Genomic DNA, 22,938 nt, shown 5'->3' on the forward strand with positions numbered 1-22,938 from the left:
GGACAGTTACACCCGGAGACTGAGTCACTCCAGGATAATTAGGAGGTGAAGACAAGAATTAGAATGTACTGGGGTAAATTAAAAAATATATATTATTTCAGGGAACTACAGGGGACTGGTAAGAGCAAGATAAGCTGGGAGGCCTCTACTTATAGTTTCTTCAAAGTGAGAAATGTGGGGAAGGTTTCCAGGGGCTGGGAGAGCAGCGGGCTGATGGGATGCAGGGTGGAGCCATAACTGGGCAGCAGAAATCAGGGGCCCCTAGCTGAGCAGCGTGTGGTAAGTCCATAGGCCTGAGCTGCAGAAGCTGCTACCTGCAGGCAACCCTAGAGGAGGGACTCTTCCGTGGCTGGGTTATTGCAAGGCTGGAATGTAGCAAAGAGCAGGCTAGTTTTGGGTTTTTTTTTAACTTGTTATTTTATATTGGAGCATAGTTGATTAACAATGTTGTGTTAGTTTCAGGTGCACAGCAAAGTGATTCAGTTATACATATACCTGTATCTAATCTTTTTCAAATTCTTCTCCCATTTAGTTTGTTACAGAATATTGAGCAGAGTTCCCTGTGCTGTACAGTAGTTCCTTGTTGGTTATCCATTTTAAATATAGCAGTGTGTACATGTCAATCCCAAACTCCCTAACTATCCCTTCCCCACATCCTTCCCCCCCTTCCCGTAACCATAAATTCTTTCTCTAAGTCTGTGAGTCTGTTTCTGTTTTGTAAATGAGTTCATTTGTATCATTTCTTTTTAGATTCCTCATATAAGCATAACATACAATATTTCTCTTTCTCTGTCTGACTTACTTCACTCAGTAGGTCAATCTCTAGGTCCATCTATATTGCTGAAAATGGCATTATTTCATTCTTTTTAATGGCTGAGTAATATCCTATTGTGTATATGTGCCACATCTTCTTTATTCATTCATCTGTCAATGGACAGTTAGGTTGCTTCCATGTCCTGGCTATTGTAAACAGTGCTGCAATGAACATCGGGGTGCGTGTATCCTTTCAGACCATGTTTTTCTCTGGATATATGCACAGGAGTGGCATTACAGGATCATATGGTAGAAGAGCAGGATCGTTTTAAGAAAAAAAATGGACGAGGGCTAAGATGAGAGAAGAGGTAAATAAAGACATGAAGAAGAATTCCTTTAGCCCTGCCAGTGGTCCTCAGACTTGCCTTTGGGGCACGATGGGGAGGTCTTGGATCCTCCTGGATATCAACTATATTAATCTGTCCATGCCACTCTTCATTTTCCTCATAGATCTGTATCCACAAAGTTTTTAGTCTTTTAGGAAGAGACCCAAATTTTCACCCAATGCCCCCTCCCCCAGTGGAGTATCAAACCATTTAAGTTTAATGCCATTTCTGTATTTTTTTTGGGGGGGGATCTACTTCTAAAGATTGTAACACACCAGAAGATGGAGACTATCTTATGTGTGAAGAAAGGACCCTCTTCTTACAGAAATCTGTTGTTCTTAGGTTTAGTAAAATGTCTATGAACTAGACTATAAGGGACATGAGGGCAGGAGCTTGTTATATCCCCCTTGGAGTCCCCAGCACCTGATACAGGACCTGCTGTGTAGTTGGTATGCCTCCCCCCCAAAGTATTTGTGGAACACATGAGTGACTATAGTGATGACAATTCAGTAAGGCTAGTCCCCTAGGAGGAGTTATCAGAAAAGGAGAAAATACAGCTGGGGAGGTGGAGTGGGCATTGTTTAGTGAGGGTCCTTCAAGGCCAAATTTGAGGACAGTGGTTTGAAGAAACCACTAGGAGATGTTAGGCTGTGAGGAAGTGTGCTGACCATGTTGGGGTGATTCAGGTGAGGGATGCTCTGAGGCAGTGTCAGTTGGATGAAGGCTTGTCTCCAGACCTTATTTCTTTGGCATAGTGTCAAGATGTAAAGTCTAGTAGGCTCAGCGGGCAAAATCTGTAAACCACACAAGAAGAGGGTCCTGGGTGTTTGGCTTTCTTGATGATGACCACTGCAGTCTTCAAGCTTATATTCAATTCTGTTATTGGCATAGTGCTCTAAACAATTTGTTTATCTTTAAGCTGCACTTTCAACCAGTAGGACTATTTTTGAATCAAATCTATTTTGAGAAGGAAAATAAAGTGTATTTTAAATGCCCAGCAGATTCTAATATCTCTTCTTGCTCTGGGGGATGGAAGTCCACCAGCAGTGGGACCGATCTTTAAATGTTCCCTTAGATAAGCCTGTGCTGTGTTCTATGAGTTTCCAGGTAGATGTGGGCAGCACAGAGGGCTCCATTTTAATAGCTCTTACTTTTCGTTCCAAAGGAAATATTGCTTCTCAGAAAAAAACAAAACAAAAATTTTCCAAAAAGCAAAAAGCTTGACCCCATTCCTTTCCTTTCCTCCAGGTTAGTCTAAAATGTACCTGTGCTTCTTCACTCCTCAAACTTCGAGGTGTCAATGAGTTCAACACCCTCTGTTGTCACTCAAGGTCCTTCCTAATCTGGCTCTACCTTCCTTTCCACATATATCTCCAGCTATCCTCCCAAAGTCCCCCTTAACTTCCTCTGGACTCACTGGCCTCCATGGAGATCCCATCATTAGAAAATCTGACATTGCTGAAAGGAAGCAGAATATGCCACGCCCAAAGATGCCACTTTGGCATATTGATTATTTTGAATTAAAGGTACTTAAGAAACAGCCGGTACAAGAAGAACACTATGATCTTCCTTTGTTCCCCTGAAATCAGGAAAGAAATCTCCCACATGAAAGGTACCTACCCTGTAACAGGAGGGTAGAGAGCATCCTTGTCACAAGAGCTAGGGAATTTAGAGCCAAGAAGGCTGTATAAACGAACCTTGTTACTTCTTTACTAATTTACTACCCGAAGTCCAATCCCCTTTGTCTTGGCAATTTTTCATAGATTTGTTGTTTCTTTGTCTAGAAGGTATAAAAGCTGCCTGTGTTAGTCATCTCTTTGAGTCTCGTATTTTTTTGAGACTCCTGTATGTATAAAGTTAAATCTGTTTTTCTCCTGTTCACTTGTACTGTGGCAGTTTAACTATTAGGCCAGCCAAAGAACCTAGGGAAGAAGAGAACATTTTTCTGCCCCTATGTTACCCAAATTTGCTGTGTAATTTTGTCAGTCTGTGAATTTACTTAGGGCACATCTGTTCCCAAGTGAACATACAGGGATGTTTTCAGTTGTTGCTTACAGTGTACAGTCTTTGTTGAGTGTATTTGATTGTAAGATGAAGTGGGATTGTGGAGGAATAGAGGATCCCAGGGCCTGGTTTGGAGGGTCTGTGTTATCTGGCAGACAGGCCCTCTCAGTGGTAGTCAACATTTAATTTTTCTTCAAGCTAGCATTGGTTTCTGAGAGGTACCCATCTGGCAGCAGGAGAGGCAATAAGGGTGTGGGGGAGGAAGCTTAGTAAAGATGGAGGGTTTGAATCCTGACTCTCAAACTTACTAGCTGTGTGACCCTGGCAAGTGACTTGACCTCTCTGAGTCTGTTTTCTTATCTATGGAATAGAAAAACAAGCATAACTATAACCCAAAGTGGGATCCGACTGCTCGCTGCTCAAAAGCCAATAAAGAGGCAAGGTTGGTGGAAAGGAAAGTTTGCTTTATTTTGGAGGCCAGCAACTGTGGGGGTGGGGAGGGCAGATTCCTGTCCAAAGGCTGACTACCCGCCTCCGTCCCCCGCTGACAACCAGGGCACAAGAGCTTTTATAGGCAGAGGGAGGGGCTACATGTAGAAACAGCACAGTCAGCTCTGACAGTCATCTTGAAATTGGTCATCAGTGGTCTGATCAGCGTCATCTTGATTGTTTTAAGTACAGTTAGTCTTCAGTTCCAGCGTTGGTTTGTTCCATTTCTTTGAGGCCAGTTCTCGGAATTGTGGCAGCTTATGTCATAGCTACAGTCTGGTCATCGTGTAGCTAACTTCTTCCACCTGGTGGGAGTTTCGGTATCTACAAGCACACAGGATATGGCTCAGAATATTATCTATAGCCCTTGAGGAGGAACTAAAGGTCCTTGAGTTTGCTTCATGACTGAACTATTATTTGGTCTCCTTCTACTGTTTTCCTTTGTTTCTGCATTTTCTCACTTCTCTGATTAAACTTATTCTTTGGCTAAAGTTTTTCCACAGGCAAAAGGCAGGTGGAGGACAGAGGGGAATGACTATAGAGTCCTGCTCTGTTTCATAACTATCTCATAGTGTGGTGAAGTTGAAATGAGATGATAAATCTGAAGTACTCAGATAAGAAAATGTTGCTTTCATTCTACCTTGAAGGCAGTGTTTTCTGTCTGGGTGGTATTTGTCAAGCTTGCATCATTCATGCATGATCCTCAAGATTTTTACCATATCCCTGGCAAAGATCATACTCTTACTTAATTTTTAAAGAACAGTCAACTCACTCTTATTAAAGGAATACATTTATTTAGGAAGGAAACTATACCACTCTTGTAAATATAGGGTAACTATAAAAACAAACACAGTGAAAGCAATACAATGTTATGTTGTTGATGTTTAGCCAGATACCGTGCCTTGCTAAAAGCTCGGAATCTAAGGCTTGTTTTCACTTTGTTAAAAAGGGCAGTTAGCAAGTTAGCAACTAAGAGGTAGAGCTGTGCTGGCCCCCCAAAGGAGACTTTTCCTTTGACAATTGAAAGGGATTGAACATTAAAAATGAACTTTTTCTTTATGTGATTCAATGTTATTTAATGCGATGCTTGAACATATCTTGAAATCATGTCAGATACCAAGAAATGTAGCATCACCCATTCTGGGAAATTGGCCTTGGGCATCAGTCATTTGGGAGTGTCGGGGAAGGGGAAATTTCCCCCTCAATCCCTCTTGAGTCCTTGTGGCTGGACTAATAATAAAAGTGACACACGACAGATGAACAGGAAATAAAGAAACAAATTTTAATTTGTGCATAAGGGGGTCTGGTAGAAATGCGACCTAAGAAGTGTCCAAAGCAGGCGGCCTTTATACTTTTTAGACAAGGAAACAATGCATTTGTGAGGAATTTACAGGACATAAAGACTTAGGTTTTGGGCGCTGAATTAGTGAAGAATCTAGAGTTTGGGCTTGGGGTAGTGACAAGGTTGTTTTACGTAGGCTTCTCAGCCTGAATTCCCTGTCTCTGGCAATAAGGGTATTCTTCTACCTCCAGATATAGGGAGTGTACTTTTTACATGAGAGATTTATTTCCTGTTTTCAGAGAGATAGAAAGGAGGATCAGAGTGACCCTACAGCCTTGGCTGTTTTTTAAGTAACTGTAATTCAAAGTAATCAATATGCCATTGTGGTGTATTTTGGGGGGCCCACCCTGAACCCCAACAGGAGCAAAATATCTGGTGATTACAGGGATGTTTGTCAGGGTCGGGGTCTCCAGAGAGAGGAGCTGGTACAGAGTGATGGGGAGAGGTGGTCAGGACACTGGCCCAGGGGTAGGGATTCAGGGCGGGGCTCCAGCAGACTGGGATGACATAAATCACAGCAAGATCCTTTTTGACCCACCTCCTAGAGAAATGGAAATAAAAACAAAAATAAACAAATGGGACCTAATGAAACTTCAAAGCTTTTGCATAGCAAAGGAAACCATAAACAAGACCAAAAGACAACCCTCAGAATGGGAGAAAATATTTGCAAATGAAGCAACTGACAAAGGATTAATCTCCAAAATTTATAAGCAGCTCATGCAGCTCAATAACAAAAAAACAAACAACCCAAAAATGGACAGAAGACCCAAATAGACATTTCTCCAAAGAAGATATACAGACTGCCAACAAACACATGAAAGAATGCTCAACATCATTAATCATTAGAGAAATGCAAATCAAAACTACAATGAGATATCATCTCACACCAGTCAGAATGGCCATCATCAAAAAATCTAGAAACAGTAAGTGCTGGAGAGGGTGTGGAGAAAAGGGAACACTCTTGCACTGCTGGTGGGAATGTGAATTGGTACAGCCACTATGGAGAACAGTATGGAGGTTCCTTAAAAAACTACAAATAGAACTACCATATGATCCAGCAATCCCACTACTGGGCATATACCCTGAGAAAACCATAATTCAAAAAGAGTCATGTACCAAAATGTTCACTGCAGCTCTATTTACAATAGCCCGGAGATGGAAACAACCTAAGTGCCCATCATCGGATGAATGGGTAAAGAAGATGTGGCACATATATACAATGGAATATTACTCAGCCATAAAAAGAAACGAAATTGAGCTATTTGTAATGAGGTGGATAGACCTAGAGTCTGTAATACAGAGTGAAGTAAGTCAGAAAGAGAAAGACAAATACCATATGCTAACACATATATATGGAATTTAAGGAAAAAAAATGTCATGAAGAACCCAGGGGTAAGACAGAAATAAAGACACAGACCTACTAGAGAATGGACTTGAGGATATGGGGAGGGGGAAGGGTAAGCAGTGACAAAGCGAGAGAGAGGCATGGACATATATACACTACCAAACGTAAGGTAGATAGCTAGCGGGAAGCAGCCGCATAGCACAGGAAGATCAGCTCAGTGCTTTGTGACCACCTAGAGGGGTAGGATAGGGAGGGTGGGAGGGAGGGAGATGCAAGAGGGAAGAGATATGGGAACATATGTTTATGTATGACTGATTCACTTTGTTTTAAAGCAGAAACTAACACACCATTGTAAAGCAATTATACTCCAGTAAACTTGTTTAAAAAAAAAAAGAAATTAACTGCTTCTTGGGGTAAGAAGAGCATCAACCAGAGGTTCTTGACTTTGAGTGATCACAAGAATTACCTGGAGAGCTTGCTAATAAAACAGATTTCTTTCCCCCTTCTGTGTCAGAAGGTTTGGAATGGGGTCCAAGAATCTGTGTTTAATTGGTACCGAGTGATCCTCCTGTAGGTGATTTGAGGACCACACTGTGAAAAACCCTGACCTGGCTTTAGAACACAGAGGAGCAGAGAGGGAGAGAATTAGCATTTCAGGGATTACTAGGTCAACATTAACGTCTTAACAGATCATCCCACCGTATACATTTGTGTAGGATAAATAAATACATATTTACAATATATAATATTACAGAAACTATTGGTATAATGATGTAATATATGATTTACCTATATTTTCACCTACTATTATAGTGTGATCATTTTTTTCTTAATAAGTCCTTCAAAACCCATAATATTTAACTATATAAGTATGTATAAGCTGCATTTACCGAGCCCCTATTACTTAACATATGGGTTGTTTTCTGGGCTTGATGTTCTAAATGATGCTTTGATTGATGTACTTCTCCATAAACTGTTATTTTGCTTTTGTAGTTTAAAATAAAGAACCATTCTGAACAGTCAAATTAAGGCTGGCATTCCTTTAAAGTATTTGTGTTTTTCTCCAACAAAAAGATGATGTAGTTTGGGTCTTGTTTAATAACCAATACACCTTGGAAACTGGCTTTCTGTTTTAACACAATAGAACAGCTGGGTGCTTCAGCTAAGAAGAGAGAAGTACTTTTAATGTCACACTAATGAGCCCACACTGTGTTAAGTAGGACATCTGAGGTTGGAAGCCTCAGAGAACACATCTTCCGATACTAGCCAGATTAAGCCTTGTTATTTTCGGCTCACGGTAGATGTAACCTACTCCAGAAACATCAAGCAGCGTATTTCAGGAAGCATAGCAGGTGGTTAAAACATATTTTATAGTCTGAAAGTTGATAACAAATAACTCAAGTAGTCCTTAGGACCATTGCACCAAGCCGGGACCTCGGCCAGTAGGGAAGTAAAAGAGTGAATGACTTCTTGTAAAAGGTGGCATCTTCAGGATGTCAGCTGATCCGACTTTTTTTTGGTAAATAAAGGTAAACCAATTGGTCTATTTACAGCCAGGGCAGGGGCACTCTGGCCCAGATGCCATTTTGACTTGCTTTCAAGCAGGCACTGAATAACTATTAACCTCCTTTATCGAGCAAGGATTTTCAAGGACCTTCTATGTTTAAAGACTCTGTATTTGGTTCTAGAGATTAAAAAATTAGTAAAATCCCATGTTTTACATATCCTACAATTACTCACAATCTCCTGGCAGAGAGACACATAAACAGTCACAGTATAATGTGATTATAGAGATATGTGCAGAATGCCATGGGACCTCTTGGAGTAATTCTAAATATTTAAGAATAAAGAGTCATCACATTGCCAGAAAATGGTTAATCAGTTTGGAAATTGTTGCTCTTAGCTTAAAATGGACACTATCCCAGATATTAAAATAATAATAATAATGTTTTATATATTACTAGATGGTTCAAGGCATTGTCACAGATATAGAAGAAAATATTGAATCAGAGAGCTGGAAAGGACCTTAAGAAGTCATCCAGTACAGCCTGTCATTTAGATGCATGGAACTGAGGGCTGCATCCAGGGTCCCACCCTGACTCGATGGCAGGCATAGGGCTGTAGTTCACATCCTCTATCTAGTGGTCCAGTGGTCTTTCTCTTAAACAACTGACAATATTTTGTACTGAGCCCTCTTGTCCTATCTTTGGACTCATTATTGGCATGACCTGCACAATTAGGATGGGAACTGAAGTAAGAGGTGTCTGCAAAGCTAACTGACACATTGGCTATCTCATTAATGCCTATCTGAGTTTGCTGACTTTCCTAGCTCTTGTTCATGTGAAATAGAATTACACTAAGGTTCTAAATACGATCTTCTCAGGCTTTGCCCCTCTATGCCTCAGTTCCCCCTTAATGCCTGCCAAATAGTTTCAGGAGTACCCAAGGCCATCTCCTGTGTTGGTGCACTAGCCTTTCTAAGTGTAGGTTATCTGCCATGTTCTTCTGCCCTGACTCTTTGGGGTGAATGTCTCATCAAGGCCAACTGCAGCTGAAGCCACAGCTGCTACTGACTCCTGCCAAGGAGGCCAACGAGTGCACTCAGCTTTCTAGGGGTGGGTCTGAGTCTACTGGCATCTTTGCTAAGGGGACCATCTTCCATTATTGTTTGCATCCAACTTGCCACATTCTGGGCTCTTGATACACCACCAAGATTTGATTGAATCTGGTGGAAAATCTCAGAATTATCTTTCCCTCCACCTGTGGCCCATTGGGCTACAACAAGGCTGTTTTCTCTAATTCTCACTTCTAATGGGTCCTGCATGCAAATAGACTCTGTGATGCTTGCCAAATTGGCTTTCAAGACATGACAAAATCCTAGGTTGAATAAAGCTTAGACTCTAAATCCATACTTCACTATTTAGAAGAGCCTAATGTTAATACGGGTTCCAAGGAAAAAGAGGTCCATAATCACGGGTAACACTGGTTTCCACCAGTTAAATAGATTTTGGGGGGAAGAACAGCAGCTTTATTATATAATATAAATTATAAAATTATTTAAAATAATTTATTATTAAAATATACATGGCATAAAATCCACTCATTAGAGTAAATGATTTTTAGTAAATGTATAGAGTTGTGCAACAACCATCACTATAATCCAGTTTTAGAACACTCACAGCACTTCTCTGGCTCAACTTTCCTCAAATTTACTGACAGTCACTCCCCGCTCCCAGCCTGGCCCCAGGCAACCACGTATCTGCTTTCTGTCTCTGTGGATTTGCCTGTTCTGGAGAATGTCATATCAGGGAGTCATACGCTACACGACCCTTTGTGTTTGCCTTCTTTTACTTGGTGTAATGGTTTTGAAGTTCCTCCATGTTGTAGTATGCACCAGTAGTTTGTTCCTTTCTCTTGCTGGTTATTCTTCCATTGCATGGATATACCACCGTTTGTTCATCCATTCATTAGTTGATGGACATTTGTATTGTTCTCAGTTTGGGGCTATTGTAAATTATGTTGTTATTTACATTCACATATTAGTCTTTGTGTGGGCATGTGTTTTTATTTCTCTTAGGTCGGAATTGTTCGGTAAGTGTACGTTTAACATTTTAAGAACGTGCCAAACTGTTTTCCAAAGTGGCTGAACCGTTTCTTATTCCTACCAACAATGTATGAGGGTTCTAGTTCATAATATCCTAGTCAGCACTTGCTATCGTCTGTCTGTTGATTGTAACTATTCTGATGGGTGTGTGGTGGTAGCTCATTGTGGTGTGAAATAGGTTTTTATTCAGGTCTTCTCACAGCTTTTAACATAGCCATGTGCATTATGAATCTCTGAAAGAAAATGGTGAATAGAGTATGCAACATTTCCTAAACTTATTTGCTCTTGAAATTCTTTTTTTCCCCTTAAATGAACACATTAAAAGGCCTAATGTTCTGCAGAACACATTTTGGGAAGCATTACATCATTTGAATATAACATTATTTTTAGCTTCGTTCTATGTGATATTTAATCATGAACAAGTGTTTACCACGCGATGATTTTGAATCAGATAGCATAGACGCAGAGGTTAACAGGATGTAAGAGTTAAAGGAGGATGCTTAAGAGATTTGTGCTGGGTCATTTTGGAGAAGCAGTGGTTTTCATGAATAACTAAATGTCAGTTTGTTTTTCTCTGTGTTTTGTTCCCCAGCCCAGTCCAGATGGGCCCCAGATCTCAAGTGGAGTTAGGCAAGGCTCAAGCTGAGATCCTGGCTACATTTTCCTTATCAATCCTCAGATAATAATCATAACAACAACAACAATCATAATAAAAAATCAAATTTATATTGATCACATCCGTGCCAGGCACTGTGCTAAGCACTCTTCGTGGATTATCTCCCCAAATCCTCAACGTAGGTACTAGTATTACAACCATTTTACAGGTGAGGAAACTGAGGCACAGAGTCGCCAGTAGCTTGCGCACAGGTAGCAGGAAGTGGCAGAGTCGGGATTTGAACCTGGGGCCTTAACACTAGGGGTTGTGTTCTTGAACCATTCTGCTATATAGCCTACCACCCTCCAAAAAGGCAGATCAGCCTGAAAAAAGACTTGTCTGGCTGGCTTTCTTTTTTTAATTTATTTATTTTGGCTGCACTGGGTCTTAGTTGCAGCATGAGGCATCTTCATTGCGGCATGCAATATCTTCAGTTACACACACACACACACACACACACACACACACACACACGAAAACTTCTACCTGGTTTTGTTGTCTCTAGATTTTCACTTAAAAACCAGGACACGCATTCCCACCAGGAAAATCTTTCCAGATCCCTGCTCTGCATGACGCTACTTTACTCACTTCAACAACAACTTCAGGGCTTCAACAACTTCAAGGGAAGCAAGGGCTTCCCTTGCTCAAAGGAAAATTCTCAGTCCCTGAGCAGGGCATTCAGACTGATTGCTATTTCCCTCCCCAGTCTGTCTCCCATAATCGCCCCTTCTTGGATCCTCTGCTGTGGGCAGATGCTTCATTGCTGCCAAAACAAGTGAAGCCATTCCTACCTCTGTGCCTTTGCTTCTCCCTGTTCTCCAGCCTGTAGTGCCCTCCTCTCTGTTGTTTGCTTCTCTGAGCCCTTTCCTACCCTTGAAAATCCCCCAATCTCTAAGATGCTCTTTCAGCAGAACTCAGCTCATAGCGATCCTTCCCTTCTCTGAACCTCCTTGGAGAACCTGCATACCACAAAAAACACACACACAAAAAACAGCCCCTGCCTCATAGGGTTCTTGTCCCAGTTGGAATATGTAGAGCACACGATAAACTTAGCATTGTACTTGGCTCAAAGCCACAAGGCAAGTGCCCAATAAATGAAAGATAATATTAGTGAGAGTTAATATTAACATTTAATTTTTATGACTGCATGATGCTTTCTGTTGTTTGACTCTCTCATGAGGGGTAGACCTCTTGAGAATGGGGATCAGGTCATGTCATAACTAATACAATGCCTTAAGCTCCAGAGATCCTGGGGAATGTTTGTTGAGGATGCGCAAACAAACTTGAACCTGGGAGTCAGAAGCCCAATGTCAGTCCTAGCTCTGCAGGCAGCTCCTTGTCTGACCCTGACTTGTCTCCTTGGACTCCTAAGTTTCTTCCACTGTACATCATCCCTAACATTCTCTCTGAAGCTGGCTTCAAATCCAAGCCCTGAAATTGATTCTCTGTGTTACATCGGGCACATTCTTTAACCCTCTTAGCCCTCAGTTTCTTCATCTGTGAAATGGAGAGAATAACATTGCTTCACTATTGGCTGTGAGGATAAATGAGGTAATGCTTGTAACATGCTCATCTTAGTCCGCAGGTAACAGCTGCTCTTCTGGTTGTTTCATTATTGCTGTTTAGCTCATAATCATTAGACTTGCTGATGTTTTTGAATATATGAGTTTCCTGGTGCTGCCATAACAAAGGAGTACAAACTGGGTGGCTTAAAGAAAGAAATGTATCATTTCACAGTTGTGAAGACTAGAAATCCAAAGGCAAGGTGTTGGTTTTGATTGATCCTGATGAGAGTTGATTCCTTCCAAGGGCTGTGAAGGAGAATCTGTTCCAGGCCTCTCTCCTTGCTTCTGGTGGCCTCAGACATCCCTTGTCTTGTCAATGGTACCCTCCCTGTGTCTCCACATCATCTTTTCTCTATGTGTGTCTGTCTCTGCATCCAAATTTCCCCTTTTTATAAGTCACCAGTCATATTGGATTAGAGCCCACCCTAATGACCTCATCTTAACTTGATTATCCTTATAAAGACGTAGTTGCAAATAAGGTCACATTATGAGGTACTGGAAGTTAGGGTTTCAATATACCTTTTTTTTAGGGGGGAGGGGTCCCAATTCAACCCATAAAGGATTAATAGCTGTACTCTCTAGAAAATACTTCGCTGGAAAAATGAGTTGGCATTTCTCAATGAAAGAGAAAAAACCCCCACAGCACTTGACAGTGAGTCTTCCCGACTCCACGACACCTGACATTCACAGCAGTTCATTTAACTGGATCAGACGAGTGGAATTTGTTTTGACAAAGATCTGCTTCTTTCCACAAAGCAAGTCCCAGGACCTTTGCCCCGAGTGGTATTTCCCACATGTGCTTTTGGAATTGCAAATCTATCATTTTTAGTTCATGACATTTTTGCAGAACCCCCAGGATGGAAATAACACACCAGATCTCAGGCAGTTGGCGCGTTCTTTCTCCATTTTTTATAGCACTCTGCAAAGCTCTCATGCTGTTTACATGTGATTTATATTCCTCCTGTGGTCCTAAATGCATATAATAAAAACAGATTTAGAATATTAATTTGACATGGTTCAGGCCAGCATGGCCTAATACAAATTTATTTACTGGGGATGGTGAAAAATCTGAAAGGATGAAGTGAGAATCAGTTCTCAGTAAATATTTCTTGCTGACTTTTTACCTCACTGTTTCTCAAAGCGTAGTCCACTGGATTCCTTATGACGTTTGTGGAAGTTGCAGATTTCCAGACCCCATCCCAGCTCTGCAGGTTCAGAGTCTTTGGGGGAGGGGTGCTTGGATTTGCATTTCTAATGAGCCCCTCATGCCCTGACTGGCTCTGGCCTACCCTGCGTTTGAGAACCACTAGTGTCTGGCATCCCCCAGTAGATATCCCTTGTGTTTTCGGAGTCAAATGAGTTCCAGAGCTGGAGTCTGTCCAGGGCTGAGGGCGAGGAGAGTCAGGCAGACAGGTGTAGGGCAGGGGGTCCAGGGATACCCTGTGGGCACGGCAAGGGCAAGCGTGTCCAGTCCTCTGTGGGGTGGCGTCGGCTGAGCTTGGTGAAAGGACAATGTGGGTTTCGGGTGTGACAGGGAGGCCTGGAAAGGTTGAGGGAACGAGTATGTACTTCACAGCAGGTGGGTTGAGCTGGGGAGTGGATTTCTGGCAGCCCTGATGAAGAGATCTGAGCATCCATCTTAGTCCGAGGGTCTGGCAGTGGGGAGAGTTGAAGTGAGTTAAGGTGTCCAAGAGGGGTCTGGCCTCCACCTGGGGGCGCTGCTCAGTAAGAAGCTGGGCCTCAGAGCCACTCGGGGAACCGTGTGAAAACTCAGTTTCTGAGCTTGAACCAGTCCCTCTGCATGCATTCTAGAATCTGTTTTCTAAACTCCCCGGGGGATCTAGTGTGACAGGCCCTTGGAACAGCATTTGGGAAGAACGACAGCCATGGAAAGAACTGACTTTGGGTATCAGTGGACCTGGTTGAGTCCTGGTTCTGTGACCTTGATCTAACTCCACCTGAGACACAGTTTCTTTATCTGTAAGATAAGGAGGCAAACACATTTTCTTTCTTTTTCTGATTGTTGTAGGAATTAGGGATAAGGGATGTGACACATTTACACAGTTTCTGGTACCCAGGAGGCATTGTTAAATGGTGACTCCATACCTTGTGAGAACTGGAATTCTAGGGATGTAATTAGGACAGGGTCTGTTGGGCATGGAAATCAACAGATGGACCCACTGATTGGAATTGGGATATAAGGTAGGGTCTTGGCTCTGACAATACTGGGTCTTGGTTTCCAGAACTGGAGCTAGAAAGAAAAAGAGCAAAATAACATCAATGCTTAAACAGTGTTTACCAAGCAGGTCAGGCGCTGTTCTAAGTACTTTATGCACAGCCTTACGGGTTAAGTACTATTATTATCTTCATCTTACAGATGAGAAAATTGAGGCTCAGAAAAATATGTGCATGATCACATGGCCATTATGTGGCAGAATCAAATTTCAGGCACAAGCTCTCTGGTTCTGGGTCTTCAGCAACTATTCTTGCCTATTTAAGACAAGTACAAGGTCAGAGTGGCCCTGGAACCACACAATGCTGAGTTTCAGAAGTAAGCTGAGCCCTGGGAAAAATGGTCCTGGATATTTCTTTGCCATACATTTCTAGATGTAAAATTGTACAGCCACTTCATGCCAAAGTTAGAAAAGCTGGCCTCCTCATAACAGAAGCTGAGCTGTAATAAACCTGCCCTGTTGCCAAAAGCTTGATCTACCCTAACAGAAAACCCATGACACAAAATCGTCTTGTATTGAAAATCTCTTGCTCGCTTTATATTTCATTCTTGTATAAGACTTGACCCCTTTCATGGGTTAATCAATGCTTCCAAGGGCCTCTCTGACCACTGCTCTTTTTCACCGGTTTAAGGCTCCTTCATTTGGTATGAATCTGATGTCTAACCAAGATTTCCTCCACATTACACATGAAGCACTGGCACTAATAAACATATTTGTTTAATTCTGAGAGTATTTTGTCAGAATTTCCACATTTCATAACATTCTTCTCTTTCCTTTCTCTGTACTCCAGGGTATAACCTTCAGTAACAGAACAAACCAGGCCAGTCAGCAAGTTGCCAAGTCCCACAGACTCCTTGTCAAGGAGAACAGCTGGACCCATTTCTAATCAACGTCTCCAACACAATACCCTTGGATTGCTGCAGGAGACCAGACCAGGATTTGAAACTTTCCAAAGACTTCCAATAGACATTGAGTGCACATGGATACTTAGGTCGCCTTTGAGACCAAGGCGAAGAATACAGGTGTCACGTTCACCCAAGAAGTCTACATTTAAACAACTCTGTACATAGAATGGATGATGTTTATTGAAACAGCCCAAACCTCTTTCACAGTGCAAGGGATATAGCTCAAGAGGCAAGCAGGCAGTCCCAGAACCAAGGAATGGATGACTACAAATATCATGACAACTATGAGGGCTATGCCCCCAGTGATGGCTATTATCGTGGTAATGAATCCAATCCAGAAGAAGATGCACAGAGTGATGTTACAGAAGGCCATGATGAGGAGGATGAGATCTATGAGGGCGAGTACCAGGGCATCCCTCACCCAGATGATATCAAGGCCAAGCAGACCAAGATGGCGCCCTCCAGGGTGGATGGTCTTCGGGGCCAGGCAGACCTGATGGCCGAGAGGATGGAAGAAGAAGAGCAGCTGGCCCACCAGTACGAGACCATCATTGATGAGTGTGGCCACGGACGCTTCCAGTGGACCCTCTTTTTTGTTTTGGGTTTGGCCCTGATGGCTGATGGCGTGGAAGTGTTTGTGGTGAGTTTTGCCCTGCCCAGTGCAGAGAAGGACATGTGTCTGTCTAGTTCCAAGAAAGGAATGCTTGGTAAGTAGAAATTTTCAAAGGTCATTCTCTTTGTGGCATTAAAATCTGAAGGGGAAAGAGCAGTAAAATTTGTATAGCACCTGTCACTGTTAGGTATCTTAAATCTATCATAGTGTCCTTGCAACACTATCATTTTACATCCATTTTGTCACTAAGGTATTTTTATCTCAGAGAAATTAATAGGCACAGGTTTACAAAGCTAGTAAGTATTGGAGCTTGGGTGCCTACCCAGATCTGTCTGAGTCCCAAGCTCTTAGTTCTTCTTTCCAAGCCTTTTTTTTTTAAATTGAAGTGTAATTAATGTACAATATTGTATGTTACGGGTGTACAACATAGTGATTCACAATTTTTAAAGGTTATGTTCTTTTTTCCAAGTCTTGTTGCCTCCTTGAGAGTCTGGTTTCTCTCTTTTTCATGTTAAACCATCTTCCATAGCCAAATGACAAATTCATTTTGTGTGTGGCAAGCCAGGGGTCTCTTCCACTCAGTACTTCTCTCTATGTCTTTCCAGAACCTGATAGCATCTGCTCCTGGTTTCTCTTGTATATAAGTGTTAGTGGGCTGAATGCCCATGTGCCTTGGCGATGAATACTGGGCTGAGCCACCCACAGAGCCCCTTCAGGCTGTTGGGGATCACGCTGTGAAGCACAGATGGATTCCATGGGATGGAGGACCAGCTTTGCAAATCATTGATGAGACTAGCACCATCAGAGCCAAACATCAGATATCAGGGCTTGCGGCACAGAGGATTCTGTGAAGTTAGAGAGAGGATGGGCATAAATTGTGTGACATAGAAGAGATTCATCAAAATATAGACAAAATAGTCTTGGTCATTAAATGTCCTGCAAAACATATTCATTCTCTAATTTCAGAGTCCATGCAATTGATTGTTTAGCAAATATACAGCTACAGAGAGCTTACTGTGAGTCAGGTTCTTCCTCAAGACAGAGACATAGTTATGACCCACAAGAACTCAAAATCCATCTAACAACTTAGTTCATTCACTCAAAAGATATCTCTTACTTGTGTACCATGTTTTAGTCTTTGTGCTCAGGCCCTGGGGAGAAAATATTGAACAAGGTAGATGTAGTCCTTGACTCTCAAAGAACTTACATAAAGTAGGACAAACAAGCATTAACGAACATAGAGAATTATCTGATTATGGTAGGGATACCTGCTATGAAACACTTTGTGCCATTCTGGTCCCAATGCCTGCTGTAGAGCAGGGATTGACAAACATTTTCTCTAAAGCTCCAGATGGCCTCTGTCACCACTACTCAACTTTGCCTCTAGCACAAAAGCAGCCATAGACAATTTGTAAACTAATGGGCACAACTGGTTCCAATAAAACTTTATTTACAAGAAAAGGCAGTAGGCTGAATTTAGCTTATGGGCTATAGTTTGTTGGCCCCTGATTTTGAGCCACAATAAATAAGATTGGGATATAATATAAAGAAAATATCTGCATAGAGAATTGTCCCTGGAGGCTCTTAAAAATGGTTTTACAGGCTCACAGATAATAGAGATCAGACTTGTGGTTGCCAAGGAAGGGGAGTAGGGGAGGGAAGGAATGGGAGTTTGGGATTAGCAGAGACAAACTATTATATATATGATGGATAAACAGCAAGATCCTACTGTATAGCACAGGGAACAATATTCAATATCCTGTGACGAACCATAATGGAAAAGAATATGAAAAGAATATATGTATAACTGAGTCACTTTCCTGTACAGAAGAAATTAACACGACACTGCAAATCAACTATACTTCAATAAAATTTAAAAAAAAAGAAAAAAGAAAAATACGGGCCAATATCCTTAATGAATATAAATGCCCCCCCCCCAAAATCAGCCTTAAAGAAGTAAATTCTGACACATGCTAAAACGTGGATGAAACTTGAATTATGATAAGTGAAATATACTACTCACAAACACACACACACACAAATGGTTTTATCCATTCCTGCTTAATTAAAGAGACATTTAAAATGATGAGAACTCTGTCAGATATGGCCATCAGGAAACCAGAAGAGACCAAGTATATGCAAACAAAAGAAATGACTCAATAAGCAAGACATCACCCAGAGTTTTTAAACACCAACAAAATTTTATTTTTTAAAAATTATTTTTATTATTTTTTTATCAACAAAATTCCGCTATGTTTCTCTAAGTTTCAATAGATTTTTTAAAAAGGGCAAAAACCAAAACAAAACAAACCCCAACGTCCTGATCAAACCAAACCGTCCCCAATTGATCTAAATATTTCCAAGACCATTATTTTGTTTTGTAACATTCTCAACTGAAACCTTGGGTCCCTATTAGTCCAAATTGGTATGTCAGTAACGCTTTCACTCCCTCTTGTTCTCTCTGCCACCCTGGTGCCCAGTAACCTCATTAACAGCATGGTAACAGCTCCTGCTGGCTCCCAGGGCAAATGCTAGGAGTTGAGGGAACATGGTCCCAATCTGGAGAGCCCACATTTGTGCAATTTTACTTTCAGTGTTTATCATGAAGATGCTATGACTCAGCCCAAGAGGGGCAGGCAGACCCCTGAGCAGAGATGGACTCCCGGTGCACTTTTGGGGCCCCCTGTATGGATCCAGGGAGGTGGGTGTTTGGAGGGTCTCGTGAGGCCGGCTTTTCCATGTGCTGTCTCATGTCAGCTTCATAGTCACCATGGTGCTTATAGGATTTTTATCCCATTTGTACACATCAGAAAACAGGCTCAGAGAGCTGTATTTAATGTCACATAGTAATTGCTGGAGCTGGGATTTCAACCCAGATCTTTCTGATTTCAGGGTCTGTGTTCATTCTGCTATACCATACCGCCTTTCTTTCACACATGGTCTTTAGGAAAGAGGTCATGCCATGGGGCAGACTTCTTTCCAGTCATCAAGCATCCCATAGATTACTTGAGCACCATGGATTGCTTCCAACAGAGACATAGCATGGTGTGGGGAATAGTGGTGTGGACACTGGTGTCTGGCCACTAGGGTTTGGCAACTGGCTATATCATTTATTTTCCAATGACCTTGGGCAAGTCATCACTTCTTTAATTATCAGTTTTCCAATATATGGAATAGGGTAATGATACATCTGTTGTGAAGATTCAGTGAGATAAAGCTGGTAAAGCAATCAGCTCTCCATGCCCCTAAACTACTGTTTGTTCTTGTTACTTTGTATTATGACAGTCTCCCTTCAGCATTTACAGTGAATTATAGTTGCAGTGAGACAATGGAGCAGGCTGGACCCTGCAGCCAGGTGGCCTGGGTATGAGCCCTTGCTCTGTCAATTCTTAGGAGGGTGACTTTGGGAATTACTTAGCTTCTCTGTGCCTTGGTTTCCTTCTCTGCAAAATGGAGATACTAATGGTATCTTACCTCATAGGGTTTTTGAGGGCTAAATGGATTTAATGCATTTAACTTGCCTGAAACAGTGCCTGCCCATAATAGGTGCTCATTTTAGTTATTATTGTTGAGGTTGTTATTATTACTAAGTTGATTGCTTGATAATGATGACTCATCCAAATTCAGGACTAGATTTTCTCAGGTGACATTGCATATTTCTTTAACCCAAAGTTATTTATAATAGGCTTTTAAGGTCAAGCTTCCCTACCTTGGCTGGTAAAAAGGCCTTTTCTGTTCAAGTGCTAACCCAGTTCTTTCTTTCCCCTTCCTAGCTGTTTTTCTTTTGTTTTTTTTTTAAGACAATATTTTTTTGAGAAGTTTTAGGTTCACAGACAAATTGAGAGGAAGGTACAGAGATTTTCTTTATGCCCCTTCCCCACACACATACATCATCTCCTCCTATTATCAGCATCCTCTAGCAGATGTACATTGTTACAGTTGATGAACCTATACTGACACATCATAATCACCCAAAGTCCATAGTTTATTTTTACTTTAGGGTTCAATCTTGCTGTTACACATTCAATGGGCCAGACAAATGTGTAATGACATATATCCATCATTACAGTATCATACAGAGAATTTTCACTGCCCTAAAATTCTTTGTGCTCTGCCTATTCATCTCTCCCCCCTTCCCCAACCCCTGGAAACAACTGATTTTTTTTTTTTTACTGTCTCCATAAGGTTTTTTCTTTTCCAGAATTTCATATAATTGGACTCATATAGTATGTAGCCTTTTCAAATTGCTTTCTTTTGCTTAGTAATATGCATTTAAGTTTCCTCCATGTCTTTTCATGGATTAATAGCTCATGTCTTTTTAATGTTGAATAATATTCCATTGTCTGGATGTACCACAGATTATTTGTCCAGTCACCTACTGAAGGACATCTTGGTTGCTTCCAAGTTTTGACAATTATGAATAAAACTGTTATAAATGTCCACGTGCAGGTTTTTGTATGGACATAGTTTTCAATTCCTTTGGGAAAGTATCAAGGAGTGTGATTGCTGGATTGCATGGTAAGAAAAAGTTTGGTTTTGTAAGAAACTGCTGAAGTCTCCTAAAGTGGCTACGCCATTTTGCTTTCCCACCAGCAATGAACAAGAGTTCCTGTTGCTCCACATCCTCGCCAGTATTTGGTGTCTTCAGTGTTCTGGATTTGGTCATTCTGATAGGTGTGAAGTGATATCCCGTTGTTTTTTTTTCTTTTTTTTCTTTGCGGTACGCGGGCCTCTCACTGTTGTGGCCTCTCCCGTTGCGGAGCACAGGCTCCGGACGCGCAGGCTCAGCGGCCATGGCTCACGGGCCCAGCCGCTCCGCGGCATGTGGGATCTTCCCGGACTGGGGCACGAACCCGTGTGCCCTGCATCGGCAGGCGGACTCTCAACCACTGCGCCACCAGAGAAGCCCTAGCCCGTTGTTTTAATTTGCATTACTCTGATGACATATGGTGTGGAGCATCTTTCCATATATTTATTTGCCATCTGTATACCTTCTTTGGTGAAGTGTTTATTAAGGTCTTTGACCCATTTTTAAAGAAGGATTTTGTTTTCTTATATTGAGTTTTAAGAGTTCTTTGTAGGTTTTGGATAACAGTCCTTTATCAGATGTGTCTTTTGCAAATATTTTCTACCAGTCTGTGACCTCATTCTCTTAACTCTCTTGTATTTTAAAAAGAAACTGGGGGAGTTCCCTGGTGGTCTAGTGGTTAGGACTCAGTGCTTTCACTGCCGTGGCCTGGGTTCAATCCCTTGTGGGGGAACTGAGATCCCTCAAGACCTGCAGTTCAGCAAAAAAAAAGGAAACTGAAAGTGATATGCCTCTGGACTTGACTCCTAGTTGATGTTCCAGGGAAAGAATTCAGAAGGAGAACTCTTCCTACCCCCAAATACGGGCCTCAAATTATAGACTATTTTGTTATTTTCTTCCTGGAAATGGATGAACCATTCAGAAAATAAAAGAAGCATCCCCAGGCCAGGTAACAAAAATATCTGGGTACCGCTGTGCCACTTTGCTGAGGTTTTAGAAAGATGAAAGTTTGCTTCCTTGAAGGGTTGTGTTTTAGTGAGTCACTTGTCTAGAACTGTCTCAGTTGGGGAAGAAGAAGTCCTGTGAAAATGTTTTTAGCATCGAAGGGTCAGCCCTGCTTCTTATAAAGTGGTTGGTCCCCTTTAAGACAAAAAGAATGCATTCATTTGTTAATTAGACTCTTTATTCTTATTTTTAAAAGAATTGCTGGACATTTCCGCATGCCTGTATTCCCTCTATGGCAATGCAAGACAGGCAGGTTCCAGCACTCAGTGTGTTTTATTCTAATGGTGAAAATAGAGTTCATACAAGAAATATAAAATACCAAACAGCACTATGCAATTATGCAATACAATATTCAGTATTATCCCTGTTATTCAAATATGAAGAAAACAGAGACAGTGTAAGGGATAGAACTTGAGGTTGGCAGGTTGTAGAGTTAAGTGGCTTGTTTTTATATCTGCTCTGCTGTCTAGTGGTTGTGTGACCTTGTGCTGATCTGAATTCTTCCTCTCAGAGTCTTCCATGATTTTAGGTGGTTGATGAATGAATCTATCAATATATTTCTTTTTAATCCCCTTCAGGTATCAATATTATTTATGTATTTTCTAGCTATATGTAGAAAAAATCATTTAAAATGACTTAAAGATAGGAAGTTTAGGACTGTCTGGCATGACATTTGCTTTTTCAAATGACATCAAATTGTTGGCATCTCTAATCATTGTTTCCTTATAGCTAGGATACCACTTAGTATTGATGACACATGGACCAAAGCAACAGCATCCTTCTCTGCCTGCATTTGGTAAATTGCCACCAAAGTTTTCTCGTAATTGTAAAAATACCCCTTAGGCTGCAACTGTGGGTGATTCCTACCTTCATGCTGATCAAAAGAAAGAGAGCCTCATTTTTAGGTAAGAGTTCCACTTTTGCCTTCAGAATTTTGACTTCCTGGAAGGGTCTAGTTGCTCAGTGGGTATTTTGTTGGCTGTTAGTTTTCCTTGCTATCTGCAGCGGGAAGGCTCAGGGAGTCCTACGCTTCAGATAGTGATTTAGAACGTAACAGGGGACCCCTGGGGCTTGGTGTCATTATGAGCTAAGGGAGGACATGGAGCAATGTCAGATGGAGTGGATTCATTAGAATAAATTGCGTGTTGAATTTCCATAGCAGCTTGGAGATGGATGTATTACTCTGCTGTCATGAAAGATTATCCTTTAATTGTTTTATATGCAAGTTCGAAGTGAACATCAGGGCAGAGCACTTGATTTATGAGCCACTTTTTCTTTAGCCCTGAATTCAGTGTGTCAGTTCCTGAAAGGAGGGGCCACCTGTACCCCAGAGCCTGGCACAAAATACGTGCTCAATAAATACTTACTTAGCCTCATGGAAACAAATACTCGTGATGGTGAAATCCACCACTAAGAATTTTCATATAATCTTTTTGTGTTTGATGATATCAGTTGTCCTTATTTATATTTTTTAGATCATGGGATTCTTCAGAATAGAATGAAAGCCAAG

The 22,938-nt window shown here is 41.5% G+C and overlaps 1 protein-coding gene across 3 annotated transcripts in view; it reads left to right on the forward strand.

Moving 5' to 3' along the window:
- The window catches only part of SV2B (synaptic vesicle glycoprotein 2B), a 203,957-nt gene that overhangs the window by 102,392 nt on the left and 78,627 nt on the right, over window positions 1-22,938 (forward strand). For all 3 annotated transcript variants that reach the window (XM_049707014.1, XM_049707016.1, XM_049707015.1), the window contains one exon: window positions 15,168-15,989. In XM_049707014.1, the coding sequence (XP_049562971.1) occupies window positions 15,539-15,989 (451 nt within the window). In that variant the 5' untranslated portion in view covers window positions 15,168-15,538. The remainder of the gene's footprint in view (window positions 1-15,167; window positions 15,990-22,938) is intronic.

Source organism: Orcinus orca, chromosome 2 (assembly GCF_937001465.1).
Source record: "Orcinus orca chromosome 2, mOrcOrc1.1, whole genome shotgun sequence".
Taxonomy (NCBI): domain Eukaryota; kingdom Metazoa; phylum Chordata; class Mammalia; order Artiodactyla; family Delphinidae; genus Orcinus; species Orcinus orca.